The 19,594-nt window shown below is 41.5% G+C and overlaps 1 protein-coding gene across 2 annotated transcripts in view; it reads right to left on the bottom strand.

The window, feature by feature from the left end:
• Positions 1–201: 201 nt before the first annotated feature.
• LOC115201734 (cadherin-related family member 1) overlaps positions 202–19,594 on the bottom strand; it is a 35,671-nt gene continuing 16,278 nt past the window's right edge. For both annotated transcript variants that reach the window (XM_029765591.1, XM_029765590.1), the window contains 6 exons: positions 18,234–18,386; positions 17,690–17,854; positions 13,584–13,651; positions 12,206–12,434; positions 10,920–11,174; positions 202–1,692 (listed from right to left, as the gene is read on the bottom strand). In XM_029765591.1, the coding sequence (XP_029621451.1) occupies positions 1,078–1,692; positions 10,920–11,174; positions 12,206–12,434; positions 13,584–13,651; positions 17,690–17,854; positions 18,234–18,386 (1,485 nt within the window). In that variant the 3' untranslated portion in view covers positions 202–1,077. The remainder of the gene's footprint in view (positions 1,693–10,919; positions 11,175–12,205; positions 12,435–13,583; positions 13,652–17,689; positions 17,855–18,233; positions 18,387–19,594) is intronic.

Below are 19,594 nucleotides of genomic sequence, written 5' to 3' on the forward strand. Positions count from 1 at the left end.
GAATCCTCTACGTCTCTACTTCAAAATAGGACCAACTCCATTAGAATGGCACTACACTAATTCTTCTCCTACATTTCAAATGTGGAATGACCAGATTGAACCTTGATAGTGCTGCTGCAAGTTTTTTTTAAATTATTATTATTTTTTACTGTTTACATTTTTTAAAATTATTATTGTCAGTTTTTTTTTTTTAAGTTTTTTTTTAAGTCTGTCACATCTGTGAATGTGGAATGTGTTTTGTTGGTTGATTGAAACACAAGAAAACTTAATAAAACTTTAAATTGAAAAAAAAAAAGAATATCACTACAGAGGTCCATGAGCACTTCATGTTTTAAATGGCATTTATCCTGTCAAGAATATCTCATGTTTTATATACAGTTAGCTGCATTATCGCTCTGATGCACAAGTAAAAGTGAGTACATTTGCCAGGCAACATAGCATACATATTAATCCGTATTATATATATATATTTAAGCACTATTACTGAAAACATTGCATTGTCTTAAAGCAAATAAAATACAACTTTTCAGGAAATGGCAGGAACATATGCCCAGTTGTGTTTACACATAAATGCGCAGTAATCCTTCCCTCAGACATGGCTCAGTATTTCCCCCTCAGACATTCTTGTTAACATGTTGTTTCCCTCAAGATGGCAGCAATGCAAAGACTTATCTAACAAGGATCACATTACATGATCTCAAGATGGCAGATCGGAAACATGTCTAGTTATTTCTAATGCTGGATGACAGAGTGTGCATCCCAAGCGGCACCCTATTCCCTAAATACTGCACTATTCTGGACCAGGGCCCAAGTATCCAACATGATGTTAACATCTTTAAGAACACACCTAGAACTGGTTGGATTAAATAGGTTCAATACAATGTGTTACAACATTGCTTTGACAAAGGACGTGCTTTGAAATTGTGTCGTCAATAACATTTTAAAGGAAAATTAACCTGCTGTCCTCAACATTGTTTTACATTTGTAGTTTTACAATCCTAGGACTGAGTAACTTTCAGAAGTCGAGACAATTACTGAGAGATTGGTTAGAGTGCGAGCACATTACAACTATCAGGTTCAATAATAGCTTGAGTTGCTCTCAATGATTTTCTGCTCTAGTCTCATTTTGAGTTCAGAGACCAGGGCTGAGCTGACGGGGATCCTAGAAGTGTCAGAGCTGATGCTGATCTCCCTGCTCTGGCTGGATCCCCTGGAAACCTTGGAGGTCAGGCCCCCAGAGACGGTGGGCACTGCTTCGCAGGGCCGGGGCCTCTCACTGGGCCTGGGGTTGGAGGACGGAGGAGGGCAGGATGGAGGGGGCAGGCAGGGAGCTCTAGGGGGCGTAGGTTTGGGTTTTGACCTGGACCACCGGGGGCCGCCTTTGTCGTTGATGTTGACACTCCCTGCTTCCGGGTCACCCACAATGAACTTGTTGGACGAGTCATTTCCGTTACCACGGAACGGTACGTTAAAAGTCCACGGCTTGCGGTCCCTTGGCGGTCTCCGTCTGATGACGACGCGACGTGCAGGCATTATCCTGTTGGACTTGGTGTTGCGCAAGAACGTAGCCGTGGAGATCAAGACAGTGACCCCTACCAATATACTGATGACGCCAGCGACCATGCCGAGGGCCTTCATTGGGTTGTCCCTACTTTGCAATAAAAAGGTTGCCATAGGCCCATTGACTTGAGTCTGTAAAAGAGCACAAAGAGAAATACTTTTAATCACGGGACTAGATTATCAAACATTTTAAACATTCACCATTTTGGTCCAAAGCATGTAGGCAAGCAGTGAGGTCAGAGGTCAGACACGGATGATCCAAGCACCGACAGAGGAGCCTCAGACAGACTACATCTCTATAACAGTACTGACAGAGGAGCCCCAGACAGACTACATCTCTATAACAGTACTGACAGAGGAGCCTCAGACAGACTACATCTCTATAACAGTACTGACAGAGGAGCCTCAGAGAGACTACATCTCTATAACAGCACCGACAGAGGAGCCTCAGACAGACTACATCTCTATAACAGCACCGACAGAGGAGCTCCAGACAGACTACATCTCTATAACAGTACTGACAGAGGAGCCCCAGACAGACTACATCTCTATAACAGCACCGACAGAGGAGCCTCAGACAGACTACATCTCTATAACAGTACTGACAGAGGAGCCTCAGACAGACTACATCTCTATAACAGCACCGACAGAGGAGCCTCAGACAGACTACATCTCTATAACAGCACCGACAGAGGAGCCTCAGACAGACTACATCTCTATAACAGCACCGACAGAGGAGCCTCAGACAGACTACATCTCTATAACAGTACTGACAGAGGAGCCTCAGACAGACTACATCTCTATAACAGTACTGACAGAGGAGCCTCAGACAGACTACATCTCTATAACAGCACCGACAGAGGAGCCTCAGACAGACTACATCTCTATAACAGCACCGACAGAGGAGCCTCAGACAGACTACATCTCTATAACAGTACTGACAGAGGAGCTCCAGACAGACTACATCTCTATAACAGTACTGACAGAGGAGCCCCCAGACAGACTACATCTCTATAACAGTACTGACAGAAGAGCCCCAGACAGACTACATCTCTATAAAAGTACTGACAGAGGAGCCCCAGACAGACTACATCTCTATAACAGTACTGACAGAGGAGCCTCAGACAGACTACATCTCTATAATAGTACTGACAGAGGAGCTCCAGACAGACTACATCTCTATAACAGTACTGACAGAGGAGCCCCAGACAGACTACATCTCTATAACAGTACTGACAGAGGAGCCCCAGACAGACTACATCTCTATAACAGTACTGACAGAGGAGCTCCAGACAGACTACATCTCTATAACAGTACTGACAGAGGAGCCCCAGACAGACTACATCTCTATAACAGTACTGACAGAGGAGCCTCAGACAGACTACATCTCTATAACAGTACTGACAGAGGAGCCCCAGACAGACTACATCTCTATAACAGTACTGACAGAGGAGCTCCAGACAGACTACATCTCTATAACAGTACTGACAGAGGAGCTCCAGACAGACTACATCTCTATAACAGCACCGACAGAGGAGCCCCAGACAGACTACATCTCTATAACAGTACTGACAGAGGAGCCTCCAGACAGACTACATCTCTATAACAGTACTGACAGAGGAGCTCCAGACAGACTACATCTCTATAACAGTACTGACAGAGGAGCCCCAGACAGACTACATCTCTATAACAGTACTGACAGAGGAGCCCCAGACAGACTACATCTCTATAACAGCACCGACAGAGGAGCCTCAGACAGACTACATCTCTATAACAGTAGCAACATGATGACTGCAGGTGGTCCTTTGTGGCTCAGTTGGTAAAAGCATGGGTCCAGCAACACCCCAAGTTGGGGGTTCAATTCCCACAGGAAGCTCACACATGCACTAATCAAGTATGTACTCACTGTACTGTAAGTCACTTTGGATAAAAACATCTGTTAACTGGCGTATATGATATTACGATATATGCTTTGACGCTGATCCATTCATCCCAGCCTGCTGTGACTGTTGATCATATAGAGGCTTAGGATGTGACCCAAATTGCAACCTATTCTCTACATGGTGCCCTGCTGGTGGGCTCATCAGAACTGGCTGTTCCATCTGTTCACTAGCATGTTTCTGATGAGGATTATGTTCTTGTGACAGGTTCATAAAATACTGCATTGACAGCTACCGGGTCTCTGGTTGATATGAGAGATAGAGATTACTCTGTTCTTCTGACAAAGGGCCTGAAATGAAATTACTTCATGTTTGTTAGTATAGTATAGTTGTTAGTATAGTATAGTAAACGGTTTAAAATATGCTATGGCTATGTTAAGGGTTTGGGTTAGTTAGGTTAGATGGCTATGGGTTTAGGTTAGTTAAGGTTAGATGGCTATGTTAAGGGTTAAGGTTAGTTAAGGTTAGATGGCTATGGGTTTGGGTTAGTTAAGGTTAGAAGGCTATGTTAAGGGTTTAGGTTAGTTAAGGTTAGAAGGCTATGTGTTAGTTAAGGTTAGATGGCTATGGGTTTAGGTTAGTTAAGGTTAGATGGCTATGTTAAGGGTTAAGGTTAGAAGGTTATGGGTTTGGGTTAGTTAAGGTTAGATGGCTATGTTAAGGGTTTAGGTTAGTTAAGGTTAGATGGTTATGTTAAGGGTTTGGGTTAGTTAAGGTTAGAAGGTTATGTTAAGGGTTTAGGTTAGTTAAGGTTAGATGGCTATGTTAAGGGTTTAGGTTAGTTAAGGTTAGAAGGTTATGTTAAGGGTTTAGGTTAGTTAAGGTTAGATGGCTATGTTAAGGGTTTAGGTTAGTTAAGGTTAGATGGTTATGTTAAGGGTTTAGGTTAGTTAAGGTTAGATGGCTATGTTAAGGGTTTAGGTTAGTTAAGGTTAGATGGTTATGTTATGGGTTTGGGTTAGTTAAGGTTAGATGGTTATGTTAAGGGTTTGGGTTAGTTAAGGTTAGATGGCTATGTTAAGGGTTTAGGTTAGTTAAGGTTAGATGGTTATGTTAAGGGTTTAGGTTAGTTAAGGTTAGGTTTAAACTCTTTACAACCCAGTGATGCCGATACACACCACAGCCGTAGTCAGCAACAACAAAAAATCGACACAGAGCTAATTTCAGGTCTGCTGAGCACAAACTTGAACGTTGTGAAAATTCTGTGCAACTTCCAGCGCACATTTACTGTAAACACTGAGGCTGTACCTGCTTTAAGTTACAGTTTTACTGTAAACACTGAGGCTGTACCCGCTTTAAGTTACAGTTTTACTGTAAACACTGAGGCTGTACCTGCTTTAAGTTACAGTTTTACTGTAAACACTGAGGCTGTACCTGCTTTAAGTTACAGTTTTACTGTAAACACTGAGGCTGTACCCGCTTTAAGTTACAGTTTTACTGTAAACACTGAGGCTGTACCTGCTTTAAGTTACAGTTTTACTGTAAACACTGAGGCTGTACCCGCTTTAAGTTACAGTTTTACTGTAAACACTGAGGCTGTACCTGCTTTAAGTTACAGTTTTACTGTAAACACTGAGGCTGTACCCGCTTTAAGTTACAGTTTTACTGTAAACACTGAGGCTGTACCTGCTTTAAGTTACAGTTTTACTGTTAACACTGAGGCTGTACCTGCTTTAAGTTACAGTTTTACTGTAAACACTGAGGCTGTACCCGCTTTAAGTTACAGTTTTACTGTTAACACTGAGGCTGTACCCGCTTTAAGTTACAGTTTTACTGTAAACACTGAGGCTGTACCTGCTTTAAGTTACAGTTTTACTGTTAACACTGAGGCTGTACCTGCTTTAAGTTACAGTTTTACTGTTAACACTGAGGCTGTACCTGCTTTAAGTTACAGTTTTACTGTTAACACTGAGGCTGTACCCGCTTTAAGTTACAGTTTTACTGTAAACACTGAGGCTGTACCTGCTTTAAGTTACAGTTTTACTGTAAACACTGAGGCTGTACCTGCTTTAAGTTACAGTTTTACTGTAAACACTGAGGCTGTACCTGCTTTAAGTTACAGTTTTACTGTAAACACTGAGGCTGTACCTGCTTTAAGTTACAGTTTTACTGTAAACACTGAGGCTGTACCTGCTTTAAGTTACAGTTTTACTGTTAACACTGAGGCTGTACCTGCTTTAAGTTACAGTTTTACTGTTAACACTGAGGCTGTACCTGCTTTAAGTTACAGTTTTACTGTTAACACTGAGGCTGTACCTGCTTTAAGTTACAGTTTTACTGTAAACACTGAGGCTGTACCTGCTTTAAGTTACAGTTTTACTGTAAACACTGAGGCTGTACCTGCTTTAAGTTACAGTTTTACTGTTAACACTGAGGCTGTACCCGCTTTAAGTTACAGTTTTACTGTTAACACTGAGGCTGTACCCGCTTTAAGTTACAGTTTTACTGTAAACACTGAGGCTGTACTCGCTTTAAGTTACAGTTTTACTGTAAACACTGAGGCTGTACCCGCTTTAAGTTACAGTTTTACTGTAAACACTGAGGCTGTACCTGCTTTAAGTTACAGTTTTACTGTAAACACTGAGGCTGTACCTGCTTTAAGTTAGTTTTACTGTGAACACTGAGGCTGTACCTGCTTTAAGTTACAGTTTTACTGTGAACACTGAGGCTGTACCTGCTTTAAGTTACAGTTTTACTGTTAACACTGAGGCTGTACCTGCTTTAAGTTACAGTTTTAACAGTGGTCAAGTAGGCTGCTGTGGCTATTTGATCATAATGTAGGCCTACTAGAGTGTCCTACCATCAAAAACAATGGAGAAAATGCATCCCATATCATTTTTAACATGGAAATAGCTGTTCTATCATTCAGCCTACAGTAGCAGCCAATGTGTGGTGTTCAATGTAGACCTATATTCCCAGAAAACATGCAGGGCTTGACATTAACCTGTTTATCTACGTGTCCTTCACACAAGGAGGTGACTGAAATGTTGTTGTATTGTTCCATGCAAAATACCACTTTAGAAAATAAAATGTATTATTATTCCCATACTATTATTACAGAGAGTCAGACAAATGATGCTACCCTCTGCCTATTGGCTACTTAGCTTATTCAAGCCTGTATCAAAATACAACACTGCCACTTTAAGTAAAAAATAAAATAAAAAAGTTTATTTACCTGACTGACTTTTCAAAGACATCTAGAAATGTAAATATTTTGTGCTCTTGTAGGAAGCATAAAAACAACAGCTTTTTGCTGTATTTGTTGACAGTCTCTCTCTGGTCGTGGTTTTAAACGTTTTGAAATCTCACAGTATTAACTCTGCTGTATCTTTCTTTACGCCTACTACGTCACCGCAGACATCCGATTGGCCAGCGGTAGGTTTATAGTGCATTTGATTTGCTCTCTGGGCCCACCAGACACGGTAATCTGAGCCATCCGATTGGCCAGCGGTAGGTTTATAGTGCATTTGATTTGCACTCTGGGCCCACCAGACACGGTAATCTGAGCCATCCGATTGGCCAGCGGTAGGTTTATAGTGCATTTGATTTGCTCTCTGGGCCCACCAGACACAGTAATCTGAGCCATCCGATTGGCCAGCGGAAGGTTTATAGTGCATTTGATTTGCTCTCTGGGCCCACCAGACACGGTAATCTGAGCCATCCTATTGGCCAGCGGTAGGTTTATAGCGCATTTGATTTGCTCTCTGGGCCCACCAGACACGGTAATCTGAGCCATCCGATTGGCCAGCGGTAGGTTTATAGTGCATTTGATTTGCTCTCTGGGCCCACCAGACACGGTAATCTGAGCCATCCGATTGGGTTTATAGTGCATTTGATTTGCTCTCTGGGCCCACCAGACACGGTAATCTGAGCCATCCGATTGGCCAGCAGTAGATTTATAGTGCATTTGATTTGCTCTCTGGGCCCACCAGACACGGTAATCTGAGCCATCCGATTGGCCAGCGGAAGGTTTATAGTGCATTTGATTTGCTCTCTGGGCCCACCAGACACGGTAATCTGAGCCATCCGATTGGCCAGCGGTAGGTTTATAGCGCATTTGATTTGCTCTCTGGGCCCACCAGACACGGTAATCTGAGCCATCCGATTGGCCAGCGGTAGGTTTATAGTGCATTTGATTTGCTCTCTGGGCCCACCAGACACGGTAATCTGAGCCATCCGATTGGGTTTATAGTGCATTTGATTTGCTCTCTGGGCCCACCAGACACGGTAATCTGAGCCATCCGATTGGCCAGCGGTAGGTTTATAGCGCACTTGATTTGCACTCTGGGCCCACCAGACACGGTAATCTGAGCCATCCGATTGGCCAGCGGTAGGTTTATAGGGCATTTGATTTGCTCTCTGGGCCCACCAGACACGGTAATCTGAGCCATCCGATTGGGTTTATAGTGCATTTGATTTGCTCTCTGGGCCCACCAGACACGGTAATCTGAGCCATCCGATTGGCCAGCGGTAGGTTTATAGGGCATTTGATTTGCTCTCTGGGCCCACCAGACACGGTAACCTGAGCCATCCGATTGGCCAGCGGTAGGTTTATAGGGCATTTGATTTGCTCTCTGGGCCCACCAGACACGGTAATCTGAGCCATCCGATTGGCCAGCGGTAGGTTTATAGTGCATTTGATTTGCTCTCTGGGCCCACCAGACACGGTAATCTGAGCCATCCGATTGGCCAGCAGTAGGGTTATAGTGCATTTGATTTGCTCTCTGGGCCCACCAGACACGGTAATCTAAGCCATCCGATTGGCCAGCAGTAGATTTATAGTGCATTTGATTTGCTCTCTGGGCCCACCAGGAAGGCAGAGTTTGCACCTACAGACATATGAAATGTTGAAAATGGCAACAGTTCTCCTACCCAGCGCACAGGGCAGCTGAATCTGGTGCAGCTACCACCAACAGCACAAGACTAAATAAAATAAATAAATAGGAACACAAGGCTTTATCATCGTTGGTTTATTTTACAGAAACATTGGGTCAGCATTACTGTTAGATTAGGGTTAGGGTTAGGTTTGGGTTAGGGTCAGCATTACTGTTAGATTAGGGTTAGAGTTAGGTTAGGGTTAGGGTTAGAGTTAGGGTTAGGGTCAGCATTACTGTTAGATTAGGGTTAGAGTTAGGTTTGGGTTAGGGTCAGCATTACTGTTAGATTAGGGTTAGAGTTAGGTTTGGGTTAGGGTCAGCATTACTGTTAGATTAGGGTTAGAGTTAGGTTAGGGTTAGGGTTAGAGTTAGGGTTAGGGTCAGCATTACTGTTAGATTAGGGTTAGAGTTAGGTTAGGGTTAGGGTTAGAGTTAGGGTTAGGGTCAGCATTACTGTTAGATTAGGGTTAGGGTCAGCATTACGGTTACCGTAAATTCCGGACTATAAGCCGCAACTTTTTTCCCAGGCTTTGAACCTCGCGGCTTAAACAATGACACGGCTAATATATGGATTTTTCCCGCTTTCAATTTTTTTTCTCCAAAAAACACTTTCTGTGACGTGCTCAGTTTTTTGGCGGCATGAAGCTTTCATTAGACCAATGAAATTGCCGAACGGGTTAAGGTCAATCAACTTTTTTGTTTACTGTTTAGATTAAATCGAGCGCTCTCAAACTTCCCATCATTCTGATTACGGTAGTCATTTTGTCACCCTCATCATGGCAAAGACATGGAGAAATGCATATGATACAGCTTTCAAGTTGAAGGCGATTGATCTGGCTGTTGGAAAAGGAAATAGAGCTGCTGCACGGGAGCTTGGTCTTAATGAGTCGATGATAAGACGTTGGAAACAGCAGTGTGAGGAATTGACTCAGTGCAAAAAGACAACTAAAGCTTACTGCTAATTTTTTTGTTGTTGTTATAAGCCGTGTTTCGTTAAAGCCTATTTATTTTTGTTACAAGCCGTGTTTCGTTAAAGCCTATTTATTTTTGTTACAAGCCGTGTTCCGTTAAAGCCTATTTATTTTTGTTACAAGCCGTGTTTCGTTAAAGCCTGTGTAAAGTTCATTTGTTTCAATGTACCGGTAGGCACCTGCGGCCTATATACATGTGCGGCTTATTTATGTTCAAAATAATATTTTTTTTAAATTCAGTGGGTGCGGCTTATATTCAGGTGCGCTTAATAGTCCGGAAATTACGGTAGATTAAAGTTAGGGTTAGGGTCAGCATTACGGTTATATTAGGGTTAGTGTTATAACTCTACGGTTAGAGTTAGGTTAGGGTTAGGGTTAGAGTTAGGTTAGGGTTAGAGTTAGGTTAGGGTTAGAGTTAGGTTAGGGTTAGAGTTAGATTTAGGTTAGGGTTAGAGTTAGGTTAGGGTTAGAGATAGGTTAGGGTTAGAGTTAGGTTAGACTTATGAGTCAGGTTAAGGTTAGAGTTATAACTCCACTGTTAAGGTTAGCGTTAGGTCAAGGTTAGAGTTAGGGTTAGGTTAAGGTTAGGGTTAGGTTAGGGTTAGAGTTAGGTTAAGGTTAGAGTTATAACTCCACTGTTAAGGTTAGCGTTAGGTCAAGGTTAGAGTTAGGGTTAGGGTTAGGTTAAGGTTAGGGTTAGGTTAGGGTTAGAGTTAGGTTAGGGTTAGGTTAGAGTTATGAGTCAGGTTAAGGTTAGAGTTATAACTCCACTGTTAAGGTTAGCGTTAGGTCAAGGTTAGAGTTAGGGTTAGGGTTAGGTTAAGGTTAGGGTTAGGTTAGGGTTAGAGATAGGTTAGGGTTAGAGTTAGAGTTAGGTTAGGGTTAGAGTTAGGTTAGGGTTAGGTTAGAGTTATGAGTCAGGTTAAGGTTAGAGTTATAACTCCACTGTTAAGGTTAGCGTTAGGTCAAGGTTAGGGTTAGGGTTAGGTTAAGGTTAGAGTTAGGTTAAGGTTAGGGTTATAACTCTACGGTTAGGGTTAGAGTTAGGTTAAGGTTAGGGTTAGAGTTAGGTCAAGGTTAGAGTTAGGTTAGGGTTATAACGGTTAGGGTTAGAGTTAGGTTAAGGTTACAGTTAGGTTAAGGTTAGAGTTAGGTTAGGGTTATAACTCTACGGTTAGGGTTAGAGTTAGGTTAAGGTTAGGGTTAGAGTTAGGTTAGGGTTATAACTCTACGGTTAAGGTTAGAGTTAGGTTAGGGTTATAACTCTACGGTTAGGGTTAGGTTTAGGTTAGGGTTATAACTCTACGGTTAGGGTTAGGTTTAGGTTAGGGTTATAACTCTACGGTTAGGGTTAGGTTTAGGTTAGGTTTATAACTCTACGGTTAGAGTTAGGTTAAGGTTAGAGTTAGGTTAGGGTTATAACTCTACGGTTAGGGTTAGAGTTAGGTTAAGGTTAGAGTTAGGTTAGGGTTATAACTCTACGGTTAAGGTTAGAGTTAGGTTAGGGTTATAACTCTACGGTTAGGATTAGAGTTAGGTTAGAGTTAGGTTTAGGTTAGAGTTGAACTTACCGCCTCAGTGATGTCGATGTTGACCACGGCGGTAGTGCTGAAGGAAGGAGACCCTCGGTCCCGGGCTTGGACAACCAGAGACCACCTGCAGTCTTTCTGCTTGGTGATGTTCTGCACGATCTCCATGGACTTGATGTACGACTTCAGGTTGATTTCTCCCGTCTCCGCGTTGATGTCGAAGATGTTGTTCGGCTCAGCTTGCATGATGGAATACTCAATGATGTTATTGGGCGACCCTGCATCGGCATCTATTGCCTGAACGAAACAAGGAAAAAGCGGCAAAACCAAACACATTACTTAAATATATATATATATATATATATATATATATATATATATATATATATATATATATGTATACACTGTATATATACTGAAGCGGTTCTGGATATGCTCACATTTTACATTTCAGGTAATTATCATCCAACATCCACTATACAGTGTTAACTAGGGTTGTAACGATTCATACAGTGTTTACTAGGGTTGTAACGATTCATACAGTGTTTACTAGAGTTGTAATGATTCATACAGTGTTAACTAGGGTTGTAACGATTCATACAGTGTATACTAAAGTTGTAATGATTCATACAGTGTATACTAAAGTTGTAATGATTCATACAGTGTTAACTAGAGTTGTAATGATTCATACAGTGTATACTAAAGTTGTAATGATTCATACAGTGTTAACTAGGGTTGTAACGATTCATACAGTGTATACTAAAGTTGTAATGATTCATACAGTGTTAACTAGGGTTGTAATGATTCATATAGTGTTAACTAGGACCAAACCAGACCGATGGCCAGTGAACCCCTAGGGAACACCTCTACACACCACATGGCTACTGTACATACTGTACCTCCTTTAGGGATCTATAATTTACCCCCTTTTCTCCCCAATTTCGATCTTGTCTCATCGCTGCAACTCCCCAACAGACTCTGTAGAGGCGAAAGTCGAGTCATGCGTCCCCCAAAACATGACCTGCCAAACCGTACATCTTAACACCCGCCCGCTTAACCCGGAAGCCAGCCGCACAAATGTGTCGCGGGGGAAACACCGTTCAACTGACGACCGAGGTCAGCCTGCAGGCGCCCGGCCTGCGACAAGGAGTCGCTAGAGCGCAATGAGGCAAGTAAAGCCCCCCCCCCCCCCCCAACCCGGACGACGCTGGGCCAATTGTGCGCTGCCCTATGGGACTCCTGATCACGGCCGGTTGTAATACAGCGCCTTAGACCGCTGCGCCACTCAGGAGGCCACTCTCATCTTATCCTAGAGCTACTGTACATACCTCTACTCTAACAGGTGCACCAATGACCATGGTCCGCTCCACAAGGCTGTCATCGAACTCTGGAACATGGTCGTTGATGTCCAGGACGGTGACAAACACCTCCGCCAGGCTGTACTTTCCCTCTGTGTCCTCTGCCTTCACGTAGAAGTTGTACTTGGACTTTACCTCAGCGTCCAGAGTGGCCCAGGCCTGGGTGTATATGATGCCTGAAGACGGATGGATGAGAAACCTGGAATACACAACAAAGAGTGCATTGGCAGTATATTGACAGTATATTAGTAGTATATTGGGAGTATATTGGCTGTATGATAGCCTTATATTGGCAGAATTTTAGCGGCATATTGGCAGTATATTAGCAGTATATTGGCAGTATATTAGCAGTATATTGGCAGTATTTTAGGAGTATATTGGTAGTATATTGACAGTATGGCAGTATATTAGCAGTATATTGGCAGTATATTAGCAGTATATTAGGAGTATATTGGCAGTATATTAGCAGTATATTGGCAGTATATTAGCAGTATATTGACAGCTACAGTTTAATCTTGGATTAAAATTTGTAGTAAAAATATGTCAACAAGTCCTGTGGTCCAGATGCTGGATAAAGTTTTCTGTATTATCCACAAAGGTCATTATTTGTCCAATGTTGTTAAAGTGGCACATATTCAGCCATTTTCTTTTCACAATGTATTCCCTGTGAAAATTAACAAATACAAAGCAACTTCTTAACTTTCACACATTTAGAATTTGACTTCGCGTGTCAAGACGGCAAGCAGAACTGGAAGATAAATTGACACTTATTTTTTTCAATGTACTGCCTGTATTGCAGCCTGCGTGTCTTGCAGCCTGCCTGTCTTGCTTGCTTTCCATAGCAGAGCTCCAGCTGTCACATTGCATGTTAATTGGCCCTCTCCACATGAGGCATCCAAGCCTGGCAGGCTATTTCTTACCCTACAATCCAATTACGAGATTAACCAGTCAGTATCTTGCTGCCATCTTAGAGGAAGCTTCTACAGGAGAGAGGAGAGGAGCTACCATCTACCAGCAGAGCCAAGCCAATATACTGGGATACTGGCTGCTCCCATTTTACAATCAAAGGGGAAGAATTAAAGAGATTATTTAAGAGATTATTTAAAAACGTAAATACAGTAAAGTCACACTTAAGGCTAAAAAAAATGGGGATGTAATGTAGTGTCTCAATATAAAGAATCATCTGTCCCAACGCATAACCAGATGTTCCAAATAATGATATTGTATAAGTGATTATTTCTGCCCATTTTGATCTGTTCAACTGGCTCCACATCAACTGAGGAAGTGATTTTACACAGATCATCATGTCCAACAATCATTGGTGTTGGCAGGACTCTACTATACTTACAAATCAGATCTGGAACCATAAATGGAGTACTTGACTTCACCCCAAAGGCCAGAATCTGGATCATTGGCCTGGAACGCAGCCAAGAAAAAGGGAGTTAGAACACTGGAACGGAACATAGAGTAGACTAGAGGATAGAAGTTAGAATGCTGGTAGAACACTGGAACGGAACATAGAGGATACAGTAGAAGTTAGAATGCTGGTAGAATACTGGAACGGAACATAGAGTAGACTAGAGGATAGAAGTTAGAATGCTGGTAGAATACTGGAACGGAACATAGAGGATACAGTAGAAGTTAGAATGCTGGTAGAATACTGGAACGGAACATAGAGGATACAGTAGAAGTTAGAATGCTGGTAGAATACTGGAACGGAACATAGAGTAGACTAGAGGATAGAAGTTAGAATGCTGGTAGAATACTGGAACGGAACATAGAGGATACAGTAGAAGTTAGAATGCTGGTAGAATACTGGAACGGAACATAGAGTAGACTAGAGGATAGAAGTTAGAATGCTGGTAGAATACTGGAACGGAACATAGAGGATACAGTAGAAGTTAGAATGCTGGTAGAATACTGGAACGGAACATAGAGGATACAGTAGAAGTTAGAATGCTGGTAGAACACTGGAACGGAACATAGAGGATACAGTAGAAGTTAGAATGCTGGTAGAATACTGGAACGGAACATAGAGTAGACTAGAGGATAGAAGTTAGAATGCTGGTAGAATACTGGAACGGAACATAGAGGATACAGTAGAAGTTAGAATGCTGGTAGAATACTGGAACGGAACATAGAGGATACAGTAGAAGTTAGAATGCTGGTAGAATACTGGAACGGAACATAGAGTAGACTAGAGGATAGAAGTTAGAATGCTGGTAGAATACTGGAACGGAACATAGAGGATACAGTAGAAGTTAGAATGCTGGTAGAATACTGGAACGGAACATAGAGGATACAGTAGAAGTTAGAATGCTGGTAGAATACTGGAACGGAACATAGAGTAGACTAGAGGATAGAAGTTAGAATGCTGGTAGAATACTGGAACGGAACATAGAGTAGACTAGAGGATAGAAGTTAGAATGCTGGTAGAACACTGGAACGGAACATAGAGGATACAGTAGAAGTTAGAATGCTGGTAGAATACTGGAACGGAACATAGAGTAGACTAGAGGATAGAAGTTAGAATGCTGGTAGAATACTGGAACGGAACATAGAGGATACAGTAGAAGTTAGAATGCTGGTAGAACACTGGAACGGAACATAGAGTAGACTAGAGGATAGAAGTTAGAATGCTGGTAGAATACTGGAACGGAACATAGAGGATACAGTAGAAGTTAGAATGCTGGTAGAATACTGGAACGGAACATAGAGGATACAGTAGAAGTTAGAATGCTGGTAGAATACTGGAACGGAACATAGAGGATACAGTAGAAGTTAGAATGCTGGTAGAATACTGGAACGGAACATAGAGTAGACTAGAGGATAGAAGTTAGAATGCTGGTAGAACACTGGAACGGAACATAGAGGATACAGTAGAAGTTAGAATGCTGGTAGAATACTGGAACGGAACATAGAGGATACAGTAGAAGTTAGAATGCTGGTAGAATACTGGAACGGAACATAGAGGATACAGTAGAAGTTAGAATGCTGGTAGAATACTGGAACGGAACATAGAGTAGACTAGAGGATAGAAGTTAGAATGCTGGTAGAATACTGGAACGGAACATAGAGGATACAGTAGAAGTTAGAATGCTGGTAGAATACTGGAACGGAACATAGAGGATACAGTAGAAGTTAGAATGCTGGTAGAACACTGGAACGGAACATAGAGTAGACTAGAGGATAGAAGTTAGAATGCTGGTAGAATACTGGAACGGAACATAGAGGATACAGTAGAAGTTAGAATGCTGGTAGAATACTGGAACGGAACATAGAGTAGACTAGAGGATAGAAGTTAGAATGCTGGTAGAATACTGGAACGGAACATAGAGGATACAGTAGAAGTTAGAATGCTGGTAGAATACTGGAACGGAACATAGAGGATACAGTAGAAGTTAGAATGCTGGTAGAATACTGGAACGGAACATAGAGTAGACTAGAGGATAGAAGTTAGAATGCTGGTAGAATACTGGAACGGAACATAGAGGATACAGTAGAAGTTAGAATGCTGGTAGAACACTGGAACGGAACATAGAGTAGACTAGAGGATAGAAGTTAGAATGCTGGTAGAATACTGGAACGGAACATAGAGGATACAGTAGAAGTTCGAATGCTGGTAGAATACTGGAACGGAACATAGAGTAGACTAGAGGATAGAAGTTAGAATGCTGGTAGAATACTGGAACGGAACATAGAGTAGACTAGAGGATAGAAGTTAGAATGCTGGTAGAACACTGGAACGGAACATAGAGGATACAGTAGAAGTTAGAATGCTGGTAGAATACTGGAACGGAACATAGAGGATACAGTAGAAGTTAGAATGCTGGTAGAATACTGGAACGGAACATAGAGTAGACTAGAGGATAGAAGTTAGAATGCTGGTAGAATACTGGAACGGAACATAGAGTAGACTAGAAGTTAGAATGCTGGTAGAATACTGGAACGGAACATAGAGTAGACTAGAGCATAGAAGTTAGAATGCTGGTAGAATACTGGAACGGAACATAGAGGATACAGTAGAAGTTAGAATGCTGGTAGAATACTGGAACGGAACATAGAGTAGACTAGAGGATAGAAGTTAGAATGCTGGTAGAACACTGGAACGGAACATAGAGGATACAGTAGAAGTTAGAATGCTGGTAGAATACTGGAACGGAACATAGAGTAGACTAGAGGATAGAAGTTAGAATGCTGGTAGAATACTGGAACGGAACATAGAGGATACAGTAGAAGTTAGAATGCTGGTAGAATACTGGAACGGAACATAGAGGATACAGTAGAAGTTAGAATGCTGGTAGAATACTGGAACGGAACATAGAGGATACAGTAGAAGTTAGAATGCTGGTAGAACACTGGAACGGAACATAGAGGATACAGTAGAAGTTAGAATGCTGGTAGAATACTGGAACGGAACATAGAGGATACAGTAGAAGTTAGAATGCTGGTAGAACACTGGAACGGAACATAGAGGATACAGTAGAAGTTAGAATGCATAGAGGAGAGGAGTTAGAATGTTGGTACTCTTGCACATCAAGCTCACGAGATTTTCCGGGCTCTTCAAAAATAATGTAATCGCACCGGAAATAAACCCTTATCAAACATTTTATTCATCCATAATTAATGTATAACCATATTATGGTATCCATTTTTTGATAATATTAACAACTTGTTTTTTGTGAACAATATTGTTGAGTAGGACTCAACTCCTGAAAGAAGGTCATACAATGACTATCCATTAGCTGATTGGAACAGTCTGAGGGTAAGGTCATACACAATGTGAGGGGGATTTCACCCCGGCAGGGGCTGTCCTCGGCTCTATCCAATTCCCTGGGGTGAATAGCACACAGCCACACAAGGACATCACAAGGTTGAGGCCAATATGATAAATCCTAACAGGATTGTTTCCATCTCACCAACTGTAATTCCTGCTAAACATTTACTGCTAGTAATATACCAGTATAAATAATACTGCTATGGAGGCAGATTCATGCCAAAATAAATAACAGTCCAATATTAACTTTATTTAAACATCGTTATCATCGTTGTTTCAATATTAATTTGCATTTCTTTCGGCATGAATCTGGTTACATAGTTTCTGTTGACATTTTAGTCATTTAGCAGACGCTCTTATCTAGAGCGATTTATAGTTAAGTGCATTCATCTTAAGACAGTTGAGTATTGTATGGAGAAAGTAGGTTATCACTACCAATTAATATCAACATTCAGTGACACTATGCTGCAGGCAAACTATACAGGTGTTAGTTCTCTCTCTCTCCTGGCAAAATATCACATTTTGTGGAACTCCTACAAGCTGAAAATCCCTGCTTCCTTTCCGTTTCCAATTAACCCTAACCATTAATATTCATCTATCGGTGGATTATTGTTGGGAGATTACGTAATCATATTTAGCTGGAATAGAGTAGAATTGAATAATCCAGATGTACTCACGGTGACAGTCACTACGTCGGAGCCTCCGGGGGAGTTTTCCGGGATACGTGCGATGTAATACTCTGAGGTGAACCTGGGAGTGTTGTCATTTGTGTCCAAAAGATGAATCACAATATCAGCCGTCGCACTGAATCTCTCAGGGGTGTCAATCTCCACCGCTAGTAACTGTGTTGGGGGGTGAAGAAAAAAAACCATGTCAAATCTGTTTCTGCTGTTGTACTATAGTAACAAAATATATATTATGGAATGAACATGGCGATTGCAACGCCTAGGATTGTGGGTTGGATTCCCTCTGGGACCAAACATAAAACATATATGCAAGCATTACAGTAAGTCACTTTGGACAAAAGAGTCTGCTAAATTATTCTCTTATTATATTAAGTAGAATATAACCATTGTAATTTCTTACTGTGTAAATACCTGGTAATTTCGGCACTGATTTATAATAAAGTTAAACCAAATCTATTTGACAGTGTCCCATCCTAGGATCAAATATTTGATATCCCAGTCTGTCATAAGTGCAGCTGAAGACGGTCTGAAATACCTTGTATGTTAAGGATTTGCCTTTTTCATAGTCGATGGCAGCAGAGTCTTCAACGATGATGGTGACCTGTGCTTCATTGAGGACTGTCTGGGGCACCACTCTGAGTACACGACCAGGCCCCACCAATCTCAGTATAAATTTAGCATTCGCCCCCTGTCAGAGAAAACACACACCTACATGAGGCTGCCATTGATGACAAAATTCACGGCAAATACCAGAATCTCTGACCTCTGTCTGATAACAGTCACTTGAATTTAGCCTATGGGCTTGAGAGACAGAACAGTCAATGGTTACAAGTAGCAAATATTATGTCATGTAAAAAAAATAAAAAATACAGACAAGGAAATCTGCTAAAATCCTGTTTTCTGGGAACATGAACATAATGATAATGATTTGCTGAATAGGAGATTATGACATTTATTTCTAAAATGGGGTTACGTAATGTGACATACTGTCGACATACTGTTTCGGATGGATTAAATAAAGAATCCTTTATGAAATCTAGATTTTATAAATAAATAAATGTTAGGGCCTTCAGAAATCAACCAGCAACCGTGAAATCAACCAGCAACCGTGAAATCAACCAGCAACCGTGAAATCAACCAGCAACCGTGAAATCAACCAGCAACCATGAAATCAACCAGCAACCTTGAAATCAACCAGCAACCGTGAAATCAACCAGCAACCGTGAAATCAACCAGCAACCGTGAAATCAACCAGCAACCATGAAATCAACCAGCAACCATGAAATCAACCAGCAACCATGAAATCAACCAGCAACCGTGAAATCAACCAGCAACCGTGAATGAAACCAGCAACCATGAAATCAACCAGCAACCATGAAATCAACCAGCAACCGTGAATGAAACCATAGTCTTGGTTGGATATATCAATACCTTAGTATAAGTCAAGAGGTCAGAGGTTAGGGTTCCACGTGGTTTTAGGACACACGCTATAGGCCTATCACAAAGCATAAGGAGTGGTTTCCATGAGAGTAAGAGGGGAAATAAATCAGGAATGGGGTGATATGGTGTGATAGGGTAATGGGGTGATATAATATAGGGTAATGGGTGATATAATATAGGATAATGGGGTGATATAATATAGGGTAATGGGGTGATATAGTGTGATAGGGTAATGGGTGATATAATATAGGGTAATGGGGTGATATAATATAGGGTAATGGGTGATATAATATAGGATAATGGGGTGATATAATATAGGGTAATGGGTGATATAATATAGGGTAATGGGTGATATAATATAGGGTAATGGGGTGATATAGTGTGATAGGGTAATGGGTGATATAATATAGGGTAATGGGGTGATATAGTGTGATAGGGTAATGGGTGATATAATAT

This window comes from Salmo trutta, chromosome 10 (assembly GCF_901001165.1).
Source record: "Salmo trutta chromosome 10, fSalTru1.1, whole genome shotgun sequence".
NCBI lineage: Eukaryota > Metazoa > Chordata > Actinopteri > Salmoniformes > Salmonidae > Salmo > Salmo trutta.